Source organism: Mercenaria mercenaria, chromosome 1 (genome assembly GCF_021730395.1).
Source record: "Mercenaria mercenaria strain notata chromosome 1, MADL_Memer_1, whole genome shotgun sequence".
NCBI lineage: Eukaryota > Metazoa > Mollusca > Bivalvia > Venerida > Veneridae > Mercenaria > Mercenaria mercenaria.
Window position 1 is genome coordinate 44066042 of NC_069361.1, and position 14731 is coordinate 44080772.

General features: G+C 33.7%; 1 protein-coding gene across 2 annotated transcripts; it reads right to left on the reverse strand.

Annotated features, from left to right (window-relative positions):
* Positions 1–4404: 4404 nt before the first annotated feature.
* On the reverse strand, positions 4405–13742 carry LOC123540623 (uncharacterized). 2 transcript variants are annotated; one of them, XM_045325834.2, is made up of 5 exons: positions 13588–13723; positions 12612–12683; positions 10430–10749; positions 9024–9600; positions 4405–8608 (listed from the first exon to the last, which is right to left on the reverse strand). In XM_045325834.2, the coding sequence occupies exons 2-5, from the start codon at positions 12621–12623 to the stop codon at positions 8552–8554; spliced, it is 966 nt and encodes a 321-aa protein (XP_045181769.2). In that variant the 5' UTR covers positions 12624–12683; positions 13588–13723; the 3' UTR covers positions 4405–8551. The 2 variants fall into 2 exon arrangements, with proteins under 2 accessions (XP_045181769.2, XP_045181778.2); XM_045325843.2 differs by lacking the exon at positions 12612–12683 and having other exon boundaries at positions 5210–8608; positions 13588–13742.
* Between the last annotated feature and the right edge of the window lie 989 nt (positions 13743–14731).

Here is a 14731-nt window from a genome sequence, read left to right on the forward strand (position 1 = left end):
AACTATTTACATTAAGCTATTAAAGAGGAATATGTATCATATATATAGGGTGCCACATTAGGTTAGGAATAAAATTATACTATAGAACATGAGGACACCGTTACGAAATATGCATTTAAATTTTGATTCATTATATATGAATGATAAATAGGGTCATTATCAGTTATTCATCCTCACGGATTGTTGCATTTATTTAGCAGAAAAAATATCACCTTTTGACAAAGTAATGTTAATTAGTAGTATTGAAGACGCTTATCCTAGGCAGCTACTAAAATGTGCATGTAATAATTAGTTTGTGCAATAAGGTTCTATAGTTGAAATTTGTTTGATCCAATCTTTTGATAGCGCAAGCAGTATTTATTTCAAAGCTACTTCTAAGATATCGTCATTTTATTATGTCTTTATTTTACTTTTTACAGATACAATTTCACAATTTGCATGAACTTTCTCAACATTCTTATGCAAACAATTAATTTCATGTACTTGCAAAATTTTAAGAAGGAAAACTGCAAACTACATATAACCAAATAAAATATATCCATAACATTTCTTTCATATTCCAAAGATTTTTCTTTGACATGGATAATAAGCTAGAGCGAAAATTTGCCAATACTGTTAAAAGAATTTCTCAAGGATAGACTGCATAGATATACGAGGGTCTCGTATTTCGTATTATAATAGATCATATTAATGCAAAATCATTCAAAATAAGTATCGGCATCATCATATGCTTTGTTTAGATTTGATACAACTTCTGCACACTTTCTCATATTTATGCTACCGTGAAAATGATGACCAAGATCAATCATTGAATAAGAAATGTAGAAACTGTCTGCACAATTGCATAGTTGTCAGTAACTTGCGGAAAACAGGTTTGCACTGGTTCAGAATCCAGGACGACTGGTTAGGTTAACTGCCTACCGTTGCATAACTGAAATACTGTTGTAAAACGGCATTAAATTCAAAACTATTTTATCATTACATTGATGATTAATGAATAATTTGCAGTAATTAATACTAAAAAAGTGACCTTACCCTTTGCCTAACTCTGACCTCGAAATAACCCCAAATATGAATAAGTATAAAAGGTTAGAATAGCAATTAGATAGTTAAAAGCTTTGTCGTCTGATGACATATTGTTTAAATGATATAGGTAAGCAGGAAACGCAAATGATGCTTCTACACAATATAAGAAGAAATTTGTATCAAACATCATTTTGAAAAGAGGTAAAGGAAACGTTGACAACAGTTAACAGTTGTTCAACATGCCTAAAGTAAATATCAACAGAATATTTATCATGTCTGTTTATGTCAATTTTGCTTTTTTAAAAGTCCTATAAAGACTTTAGATGTTATGTTAAAACGCGATAAAGCAGCTCTTTACATAGTGAGTATGCATAATTAAATGGTCGGAAAATCACTTCTTTCAATACTGCACTTGCATTTATTTAACCAGAAACATAGAGGGAAGTAATTAAAAAACTTCAGTAATAGGATTTATACAGCTATAGTTTATGTTCATAACAACAAATGCAACAGTCACATTATAAACAAAGTTATCATGGCCTTTAAGTAGCTTAAAACATATTGTGTATACATATTTTTTGCATTAATAACTTTTAATAAATTTTGAATGTTCTTAAGATGAAATTCCAAAGGGCTATGATATTGACCTTTACAGCCAAAAGTGTTGTATTTCCCCAAAAGTACCTTTGTTCAAATTTGATACTTTTGTCCTTTCTGTCTAAAATTTTCACAAAAAGCTATAAATTCAATATGAAAAGGGCTCCATCCGGTATCCTCTGTTCCTAAACTACACTACCTACTATTAAATAAATGGCTTAAAATTCAATCAATTCCAATGTGATGGAAACTGATCTTTTTGGCAGCCGTTTTGCAAAGGACATAAACACGTACATGTTTATTGCAAGGACTGTATTAGAAATAAAATGAAAGAAAAGAAAGATTACAAAGAAAAGACAATCGTTTTGTAAAACATAATCGCATGACATTGTCTATTTTGAGCGTATCTATGCTAGTTTACATAAATTATGGTTTTTAAGCTGCGCAGATTTAATACATGTGTACCTGTTAGTGAATAATTTATTTGTCAAGACATCATATAAACTCAAGTTTAACAGTACATTAGCCATGCCTTCAACTGAACTACAGAGCTTAATCGATTGTCAACCTGTTCGATTATCGTATCGCCCAGTTTTGGGAATGCTGCCATTCCATGTTGCTGAATTCTATGTTTGTTTTGGAGGCATTTTTTTACATTATATATTACAATGTATATTTTACAACATTCTTTTCAAATGCGAATACGTTCACAACAAAGGATACTTTAACAAGAACATCAACAACAATTGTAACACAGTTTGCGAGGCATTAGGTTTCAAAGAAATAAATATGAGTCACTTTAGAAAATGTACGGCCTAGATTTGTTCTGCCGTTACGTTTGATGAAGCGGACGTCATGGCGTTACGTCATTTATCCAGATAACATAGAATAAATCCTGGACGCGACTACGGAAATGAAAATATTCCTACGTTATATATGTCATCCCGTGTGTACATTTATAGAAACTGCAATATTATATAATTTCTACAAATAAAACAAAATACAATAAAATGTTCCTTGTATCAAAGAGAGCACTGCTATGCACTTTGAGTTTCTGTATAGAATAATTTTGTATACGCCGTCTGTTTCGTACTGGTTGATTTATCAATTTTCGATTTCCGGTAGCGGCTGATATGTCAAATAATAATGTTCAGTACTGGACTGGGAGATTTACTTTAAAGAGCATTGACCTAGACTTGATTGCTGAGCACGTGAATATGACACATTGTAATAGACTCAACTGGAAATAAGTTGTTTCAAGCGGGAACTTCCGACGACTACACACGGTCTATCAAAGGCGTTTACCTTTTTCACTAATTGTATTACAATACGGTCACAGAATCAGACAGAAAATTTCTTTAATCGAAATAGAAAACGTACATTACAAAACCTTAAATAGTATTAACAAAAATACAGTTCGAAGTATGTTATAAAGTGACTGCTATAGCACTAGCGTTGCCTCGTAAATTTTATAAAACTTGCGCTCCTCGTGCGATCCAATCGTAATGTAAATATTCTTCATTAAATCCAAATTTCTTCGCATTTCATTTTATTTAAAAACAAAGTGCTAATTTAAGTTAATCCCTTATGTAGCCAGGTTTGAATCACCAAAATGCTGTCTTCTAAAATCTTCTGAGGTCCAGCCCAGCTTGGTCTGTCTGTCTTTGACATTTTGATCGACAAAAAAGATACATTGTCCTACATAAATCTTTCGTATCTTGTCTAAAGTCTGTGCTTAACAGGAAATACAAGATAAAGTTTAGTCCAGAACTTAACTGATAGAAAATCGATAGAAAATACAAAATGTTCTCATTCATATTCAAGCTGAAGAATCTCCAACATATTGTATAAATAGCAATTGGAGAGCTTGAAATACAGTGTAAAGCACTAACGCTTAAAACAATTGTTGTTATATTTTTAACATTTTGTTGTCGAGAACAATTATTTGTACCATTATTCTTTCTTCGACAAACTTTCACTAGAGTGATAATGCTACATGTTGTTAAAGAAAACAGAGGAATAAATGCAGTCACCAATCCATAAGAAACTGCGCGTATAATGTCAATTTCTTTAGTGCCGGTGCACACAGGTATTGTTTCATTGTCGTACTTGATGAGTTTTATTTTGGGAACAATCACTTCCCCTGCGTTCAGTGCTAAGGAAAAGAATACAATGAGGCAGGATATAATTACGCCACGTCTTTTTGGATTACTCTGGATGCCATTTCGGTGTCCTCTAAGGAACAACCGCCCCCTATGATTTGCGCGATGCTATTAACAACAATGGAAAACAAATCGCTTAAAGCTAAACTTATCATATATGTTGCACATGTAGCAAGTTTGCTTTTCTTTCCGACTTTCCATACAATTATCGAGATTGTAATTCCAATGATTGCAAATGTATTGAAGCTGTAAGTAAACACTCCTTTTGCAGTGCCGTCTGTCATATTTATTTTCTAAATTTTCTATGATTTTCGGCGATATGTTTTCTTGTATCTTTTTCCTACATATGTATACTGCGCTAACAGTCCTCAGATTGCACACTGAACAAACGTTTCTTTAAGCACTGGTTTCCTATTATAATATATTTGTATTCATCTTCTATAAAAACCAATGACGGTTTTCCGTTGTTTCGTTTAAAGATTATTGGCTTTTGTACTGGGAGCGTATGGCAATAAACCGAGTTAACCAATAACAAAATAATTAAATGTACAACTAATAGCATGTTAAATTGTTCTCATGTGCATTCTCTCAAATACAATAATTATAACACACCTCAATATTGCAAATGAAATACCATTTATTTTCAAATCAATTGGAATGATAGAAAAATAATAGAAGTCAATATGATGATTTCTTGTCATGAAGTTGAAACACCGATGACATATATGTATAAAATCGTTTGAAGTAATGTTCCGTGGGATGTGACTATATTCTTGACGATGCATACTTACGCAATATATCAAAATATATTCACAAAACTTATTTGATCAAATGTCTGTTACTGCCTGAGGAATTTATTATTTAATTCACTGTTGCCTTCGACAAATGTAACGGAAAATTTAATGTAACGGAAAAATATAATGGCAGGGGACTCCATTGTCAAATGACTTCAAATCACTTGACCCTCATCGTTGGGGGTCCGAACCTAACTCGGGGTTTTAATTCTTCATGTAAGGAAGCCATCCAGCTTGTTTGGGAATCGGTGTTCCTACCAAAGTGCCCGCTCGTAATGAAAAAAAAAATGCACAGAGGGGCACCTTGGGTCTTCCTCCATGATCGATCAAAGTTGTGAAGCCATACAGACGAAGGATAACAATCGGAGTGTTAGACTCAAATGCATTCATTCAACGTCACTTCATATTAGCGCTTTTATAAACTACTTCTGCTCATTTATAGCTGCTTTTCTGAAACAACATACTTTTATTGTGCACAGCTTAGCTTTCTATATTTATGATATCAGGCGTTTAACAGCCTTATCCTAGAGTGAATGATCATCAGCGTTACGTCTGAAAATAGAACTACATATCACCTGAAGTTTGTTCTATCACTAAGTATATGTAAAAAAACGAATAACAAAGTTTACGTATGAGTTCGTATTCTTTTTCATGATTCCTGGCCTTCTGGACAAATTTTAGACAGATATATGCACACGTGATTAGAATTTGTCTTCAAACAGATTTTGCAGACTCATTTGGTATGCTTCTTTGAAAACAAAATTAATAAATACCAAATTTTGCTCCATACCTTGTATTTGTAAAACAGTCGTTAAATACATGTAAAGTGAAACATTTTGGTTATAATTATTTCCTAATAGAGATTTTCAACTTACTTCGTCGCGGACTGCGGACAACGGACTGCGCACTTACAGTAGGGGCTTTCTCAAAATATTCAAAGTTCGCAAGAAAAATACATACCTATGGTATATATATTTCTTTTACCTATATGTGTAATTACTTTTGCCTTCATTGTAGAATTTAGTGTATTGTGATGTAATTATCTACTAATAAAATACATATGTTTGAAAATATATGGATAGTGATCAGGCTACATTTAACACATGTAATCGCAATTTTTAGATGTCATATTCTATTATTTTTTAGTTCATGTCATATTTAAACGATTCGGCTACATAAATGTCAACATGTAGGATGCCTCTAGATTCCGCTAAATACTCTGTCGCATTTTACTTGCCTTTAACAGTTTCTTCAAATACCGTATGCTTAAACATTTTTTGATATTGAAACATTTCATCCGCGCGACTCGAACGACTTCGGACCCACAGTACAACGATAATACTTCACCTTAATATGTTCATGCTTTAAAAAAGTGCAGCATGAAACATGGATTTGAAGATAACCGCGATTCCTATGAAAAACAGCTTGGCTTTAATTTGTCACTGTCCATACGATTCCTAGAATTGTATTTCCTAGCAACAAGATAACAACAAAAAAATAGCAGTACAAAATATTATTGTGAAAAAAATAAACATTCTGAATAAAACGAACGTCCGTTTAATTTGTGTTGCATAGTATAATACTGTGTGCTCGTAGACTTCTGTTCGGAAAAATTCATTATTTTTCATTAATTTTGATAACTGTAAAATGTTACATAAAGTCATGGGAAGTTCTAATGAAATATCTTGAATATTTTAGTTCAACACTTTGTCAAAACATACGGGAAGCTCTCATACATCATCTTTCATCCCCGTCGAAACGAGATCCGATATATTACCATAATTTAGCGACAACATCCTGAATTAGTTATGTATCAGCCTGTTTTGTTAATAAAAAAGAAGAGTATCCACTTAGTATTAACATAATCTGATATCAGATTTTGAAAAATGATCAAGACAGGCTCAACGTTGATGACTAAGATCACGCCAAGACTGAATTCCTGACTTCCGTTTTCAAAACATTTTAACATGTTTAAGTCTCAGCTGAGTTTGATAATGAAACAATGTCAGTGATATCAAAATTGCATGTTAAAATTTAAGTTTTAAATTCATGACTATTTTCAAGTAACTATTCAGAAAGGATTGTCAGTCTCAACTGGAATTTGATCTTTAAGTACCATTAAAACTAGCTGTCAACATTTCAATCTAAAACTCAGCTGAGACCGAAAATTGTTTTGCGAAGAAAGGGCCTTAGAAGCGTCCAAGGTCAAAATTCCGATCATATTCCAAAAATGTTTTATGGCCAGTAAATGCATAGAATTGTCAACAAAATTATATTTTTGACTAAGTCAACTCCAATGACGCCATTTGAGCATTTCTGTGTGGTCATTTCATAAAACCACCTTAGAAGTCGAGACTAGCCTTTTATCATTATTGACTAAGCCGTTTTAGTCGATCACATGCATATATGGTATGTGTAGATAATTGGCTTCATGGAACTTGAACAAAGATTTAAACTCATGAAAAATCAAGGTCTATATTGGTTTAAAAATTCATAATGTAGCCATCATGTATATCATGATAGGGTCAACGGAAAACTAAATGAATTCAGTATCGTATAAAACTGAATTTGTAGGTTTTGAAATGGTTAAGAATGCATAATACCACGTGTTAAGCAATATCTTGTAACATATCTTGTTGTGATCCCCTACGCATAGGGGTCGGGTGAACATCTTGCGGCGCAGGGGAAGATGGTCTGTTTCCATACCAGGAGGTCTTTGGTTCAAATCCTGGATTATAGGGTATGTTGATCGTTGAATCAACAGCCGTTTTCACTGCTAGCGAATACTGGCTAGAACCTCACGAAATTTACAGCAAGCATATAAATAAGTTGCAGCACTTCAAATAATAAAGAACAAGTTTGCGATACAGATACTCTAGCTCCTTGTTCATAAATACGGTAGTAGAAAGATTTGAATAGATATATTAATCAAAAAGCAATATAAAAGGTAAAAGGTTGAATTTCTTTTTAAAATGCGCCCACACTGTTAAGAATGTTTATAATACAAAATATATCGGTAATTCATATACAATAAAACGGATATTAATAAATTTTAAAGCTGTCTTTTCTCAGATATTTTAAACGGAAACAGTATTACGGCATTAGAACCGAATGCTAAATATGCAACTGTTCAGTTATGCATAGCTTCCTCATATACAGTTTGAGAAAACCCCTGCAGTAAGTCCGCAATACGTGGTCCGAAGTACGCGTCGAAGTAAGCTGAAAATCACTAATAATAATAAACTATTCAAAATATACATATTTATATATAACAATCGGTGTTCTTTTGCGACAATAAGTATAGTGTTGTTGTTGGATTTAACGTCGCACCGACACATGATAGGTCATATGGCGACTTTCCAGCTTTAATGGTGGAGGAAGACCCCAGGTGCCCCTCCGTGCATTATTTCATCACGAGCGGGCACCTGGGTAGAACCACCGACCTTCCGTAAGCCAGCTGGATGGCTTCCTCACATGAAGAATTCAACGCCCCGAGTGAGGCTCGAACCCACATCGATGAGGGGCAAGTGATTTGAAGTCAGCGACCGTAACCACTCGGCCACGGAGGCCCCAAGTATATTGTTGACTTTCTGTATGTCATAGCATGATTTAATATTGTTATATTAGTGTTTCTGTTTGTAGTATGTTTGGGTTTAACGTATTTTTTTCAACAATGTTTCAGTTATAACTTCATCTGGTAACATTTGTGGCATAACAAAGTTTGCATTTAGTGAAGCATTCACAAAAAATTACTGATAGTATTTGAATTCTGAATGACATGAATTGGTTACTATCACAACACATACCGAAACGAACCATTACCTCCCAGAAACTGATTTCCATCAATGTATTTGTATAAATAACTATCATAATTATTCAAACAGGTAAGTGATTATGCGACATATTGTTACTCATCATTAACATAACTGAATGCATTTTACTTCATATATTCCATTAAGAAACTTCCATTTGTCAAGAGCAGTAATGGCATTTCCTGTCCACTTGGCGACCACAGATGAGGCAAATCTTCTGCAAATAGACAATTATATTTATAAAGCTAATAATTTTATAATGTACCGATTGTTCTTCTTAATCTAAGAACTTATGTCTGCATCTTGTTATGCCGACAGAATTTAGTCGTTTTAAAATACACATAATATATGGCTGTAAGTAAAAACGATATAAATTCCACCTTACCAGGGAAATACATTTGATTTCAGAACAACCATAAATCAATTAAAGCTGTTTAATTGCATTTTTTAATTTACTACGTACAACTATTTTAAACTTGAGGACATAAATAAATTTACGCTGATAAACAAACTAAAAATGAAAACAAACTTAATTTTATAAAGTATTTCAGGACTCGGGCTAGTGTAGATGCACATGGAATTATTACAAGAAGAAACATTTATATATATAAAATTATATAACTTAAAAACACCTTTGGATATGTATCTGATGCTGCGTCTTGTCTTGTCTGTTCATCTTGAAGGCAACCCAGATCAGGGAGATTTTGTACAAAACGCTCGATTTCAGGATGTATCACGAGCTGAAAATCATCTTTACATGTTGATGCATCCAGTTTGGAGAGCTTCTGCTTCATATCGGCTAAAAGGTTTTCGCCTCTTTTCAAGCATATAAAAACAAGAACTTCTTTCTCCGAACTCGCCGAATCCAGCTGTTGCTTCAAACGGGAAAGCTCGTGCTCATGAATGGTAATTTCTGTATTTGCTTGATTAATGTATATATTGTTGTTTTTTAACTTTTTATCCATATAGTCTAGAGTAATTTTCTCCAGAGAGTCAAATAAACCATTAATCAATGCCCTTTGTTCTTTAAGAGATTTGATAAATGTTTCTTTTGATTGTCTAGACATTTCAGTCTTATTCTGAAATCTACTTTTAAACTGTTTTATTTCTTTCATTTCTTGTTCTGTATTCTGTTTCATTTCTCTGAATTCTGATTTTGTGCAGATGTTTTTAGCTTTCTCGGGAATGTACTCCATGTCAGTACAAGATCTGAAAATACATTTTATTGTACATCAAATAGTTTGTCCATGCCGATGTTCAAAAACGTATTATACGGTCGTAAGATAAGTATCATAGGTTTCTCGATATTCCACAGATAAATGGCAGAATTAGGACGCTGACGGATTGGCTCTCTGCAAGTATTCTGTTAGCGCCTACACCACAAGAAATCATAAGCATTTTGGAATTTACCTGTTCTTATGCATGCAGGATAATTTCATTATATCACATCTACGAGTATAGTAAGTAATAAAGTGTGCCGTCATATTAAAGAAATAAATTCACATTGTTCATGCTTTATGAATGTAAAGTCGCAAACAACTACTGAATAAGAGTACAAATTTGTTGATTCTGCACCAGAAAATGTCTGAATTTAAAACTTACTCAAACAGCATATACTTGCTCACATTTAATTATTTTACTGGCTACGAAGATGATTATTGATTCATTCGGGTTTTTCCTGCATCTTAAGTCTGCACAGCATACCGAAATGCGTTGAAATCAGCTGAATTGTGGGTACATACAAAGAAACGTTTTCTTTAAGTTTCTTTTATTGTTTTGTTGGGTTTAACGTCATACCAACAAAGTTTTAGATCATACGGCGACTCTGCAGATTTTCATGACGGAGGAAGACCACATGTGCCCATCCAGGCATTATTTTATCACGGGCATCTAACTTGGTAGAACCACTGACTTTCCATAAGCCATATTGGCTTTCTCATATACCGAACGTGAGACATGGGCCCACATTAGTGAGTGGCAAGTGATTTAATGTCACAACCTTAACCACTTCTCATGTTTAAGACAATAATAAACTAACCGGTGTTGTAACGACACACAAATATGACAACAGAGTGATTCATGTTCCCCACAGAAGAATTCGTAGTTTTTGTCATGTGCCTTGCATTTATAAGGTAGGCTTGCCCAAACATCGATGTCTGTTCCCTTTAGCACTATATGTTTCTCCAGAAGAGGTATTCGGGTATGGAACTCGAAACAAGGTTCACAGTAGTACGCCTCACAGTCAGTGCAGTAGTAAAACGAAGCAACTTTCTTCTCCGCTTTCTTGCATGGGGTACAGTGTTTACTGTCTTCGACTATGATATGTATACCTTTATTTGCCAATGTCATGGTAAATTTCTGTAAAATTAAAACAAACGTATAAGTAAATACAATGTATATATTTACTGCATGTTCTATATTCTATATACTATCAAAGGGCCGATAAAACACTAATTTCACGAAAACGACTATTTGTTCAACCACGTTTATTTTTTTTATTTCGATCAACTCGATTAACAAAAAATTCGAACAACAGAATAATGTTCTACAAAAATTGACCATTTATCTTCACAACACTGCACGAATTGATATTTACTATCATCAGTTTTACAAAACACTCTGAAGTTAACATTTCACAGTCCTCAACACGTGTCATATTAAAGAAACGAATTCTCGGTGCCACTTGATTTGAAAGAATTCCTAAAACTACCCCTTTATTTTTCTTAACTTGATTTGCCGTCTAAAGTTAAGTTTTACACGTCATCGTGCTTTTACATGACAGGGGTGCCGATGGATAGTTTTCTCCTTGTTCAGTCAGTACGTTTTTAATGTCAACTTAGGTTTCGCCAATACCTTAAATGTTACCTGTACATTTTTGAATTTGACATACGTGTAGATAATAATATTGTCAGAAATTTCAAGAAAATAACTTTTCGCCGTTATGTAGTTACACAATAACGACCAAACCCTATTGTAACAAGATGCCCATGGGCAACATGTCGAGTCCGCCAGCTGTCATAAGGACTATGAGTTGCACACATCACTCTAAGTCCACACAAAAATTGTTGCCAGTAGATGTAACATGCATGTTGTGCTACAGAAAAGTGGTCTTAATTTTTCCCTACAACCATTAATCGAAAAGTTACAATATTAGCTATTTATAGTAGGAAGGAAAGTAATTCTATGTTCTTGCGCATGACACTCCATTTCATGATGGTGAACAATTGTGCCAAGTTACATCAAAATCCCTCTATGCATGGAAAAGAAATGCTCCGGACAAAGTCATTCTTGTGTCTGACTTTTGACCTCTAAATGTGACCTTGACATTAGACCTAGGGACCTAGGTCCTGCGCATGGCAGTCCGTCTTATAATGGTGAACATTCTTACTAAGTTACATAAAAATCCAATCATGCATTAAGAAGAAATGCTCCGGACAAACTTCAATTTGACGTTTGACCTCCGACTGTGACCTTGACCTATGAGATAGGAATATGGGATTTGCGCATTACACCCCTTCTCATTAAGATTAACATTCGTGCCAAAATAAACAAGATTGATTCATGCATGTTAAAGTTATGGTCCGAACAAAACCGGACGGACGCACGCATGCACACATGCACATACCCCGAACCGCCGAAAGTGGCAACTCGAGCTCACCGCAAGCGGGATAGACAAAAATATAACGAAAGCACATAAACTTATGTCAATTTCTTAAGTACTAAGTTCGATTCTATCACAAAGGCTAATCAAAAGTGCACAATAACAATATTGTTTTGTGAAAACTAGAAAGAAAATTAAACCCTTTGGGGAAATGTATTCATGCATGTTAAAGTTATGGTCCGAACAAAACCGGACGGACGCACGCATGCACACATGCACATACCCCGAACCGCCGAAAGTGGCAACTCGAGCTCACCGCAAGCGGGATAGACAAAAATGTAACGAAAGCACGTAAACTTATGTCAATTTCTTAAGTACTAAGTTCGATTCTATCACAAAGGCTAATCAAAAGCGCAAAATAACAATATTGTTTTGTGAAAGCTAGAAAGAAAATTAAATCCCTTTGGGGAAATGTATTTGAGAAAAGGAAGTATTCTACACCATTGTTCACGCTTTTAAATCTACGAGACTTAGTATAGACTTTCTGTTACTACTGTGAAAAGAAATATCTGACATTTAAAGATAACAAAATAATTGAAATTCTTTAACAAATACGTACGCAAATGTTCATATTTATTCATCCTTCAACCGTTACTTGACATGAAATTCTCTCCTCTCGAAATACAATGACCTAAATGGGGTTGATGTCGAAATAATTATGTCGCATGTCACCCTCAGGTATGCAATTTGAAACAAATGTTTAGAGAACTCCATAAGAATGCGAGCGAGTTATTTGCAATAGTATTTACAAATTAAAATTTTAAGACATCTTTAAAAAGTACCTACATAATTTATATGACTACATAACTTGACTTTGTCTTCGGAACCAGAATGCTGCGAGATGATAAAATGTAATTGCTGCGTTAGAAGACTTGTTAGTGTAGATAAAACAAAATAGGTAAAACAAACTAAACTACATGTACTGATAACTTATAAGCGAAATAATACCACCAGCAAAACAACGTGTTAAATAATAGATTATCATTATGGCTATATTTACTACTGTACAGTTAAAAATCCAGCACGATAGCATAAACGATTACATGTTTATTATTATGATGTTTCAATACAGAAAATATTTTTGTATAACAATGCATGACAACCATAACAATCAAACAATAATATAAACATGTTTAAATTATCGTGCGGGAGTAGTACTTTTACAAGAGCTCAAAAATAAGAATGAAATATAAACAAACATTATTGGTTGCTAGGCTAGTAAAAAGAAGACTAAAACCCTTACTATTATAGATGAATTTCTAATCTTAGCTGTTTTCTAAGTATGCAGTATTTCACCAAACCCATTTTACATTTTATTTTAAAACAATGCGCATTTACTTACCTGCGTGTACGTGTCGTCTTCTACTTTCGGTTTCAATATGAATGTTTTCACTTTAGATTTCATTCATTTTCTATGCCTTAAATATCTTGACATAATAGATAAAATTTGATTAACCAGTTTTAATCTTTGCTTTTATTCTATACAGGATTACATCTAGTTCCGATTTTAAAAGAATGTATATTAATTAACTTACCTGTGTGTACCTTTATCCATAAAATTTCAAGTTCAGGATACCCTCCCGTCTGTAAGGTCTGTCACCTATATTTTACGATCGATTTTAAAACAGTTTATTCTCCTCAGTTATAGAAAAATATCGAACCTATTTATTAATAGGAATTCACGGTTATGAAACGTACACCGGATGTAACAAATGCAGTACGCTGCTTGAGATTAATTACTTTTATTTTTCATGAAAAATATGTTATTGTGTCCGCTCAACCGTGAACCTATAACAACCAGCTTGACCATATGTATACAGTAATAAGACTATGATGAAAATATGCCAGTTTTGCCACATCATTTTTATAGTGACAGAAATTACGTTAAAACGTTCTCTTTCCACTTGAAGCCGTGTTTGTTGATAGGGTTCGTAAGGCTCATCAGGTCAACTGTACACAATTTAACTTACAAAAAGCAATTTTTGGAGACTGTATAAAACATTTTGAAATTGGATTCTGTAAAACCTTTAGGTTTGAATTATGGGCATTGGTAATTTGGCTACGTAGAAAATGAAATATACGTAGTCTGTTTCCAAAAGAGTTAACATAGTAGAAAGCACAAGATGACAGTTATTTGCCCTATGTTGACAATAAGGAAGTGTTTACGCGGAAAATAGTTCCTCTGTTTGATGGTGAATATTGGTGATTTTTAGTGAAGGACCTGCAATAAATGGTATAATTGAATATAGGAGATATGATATAGTAGGTACATGTACAATTTGACAGTATGAGAATGTCAGAATATGTATACCATGACTTTTTGACTTGGCCAGTTTTGCATGTTTGCGGCCATCTAAAGGGTATTCTTCATAAGCATGTGATGTTGTTGAAAATGTTGGAAAAAGAGCCGGTCAACCCAATGTTTGTTGTGGCTGGAATTTTTTTGTCTTGAGTAGTTCTGTTGAGTTCAGGTATTTTAGGGGGGTTGTAATGCATGCAAATTTGCAATTGTGTCCAGTGTCTATATAGAACATATAGTAAAAATAACTGTGGTCTTATGCCTGATCTAAAGAAAGTCAGTGGAATGTATTATATTATATGCGTAAACCCAATAGCCTTTAGTATATGGAATCTTGAAGAGGTGACTGTAGAAGCGCACTATAAAGATCTCTAAGGTTA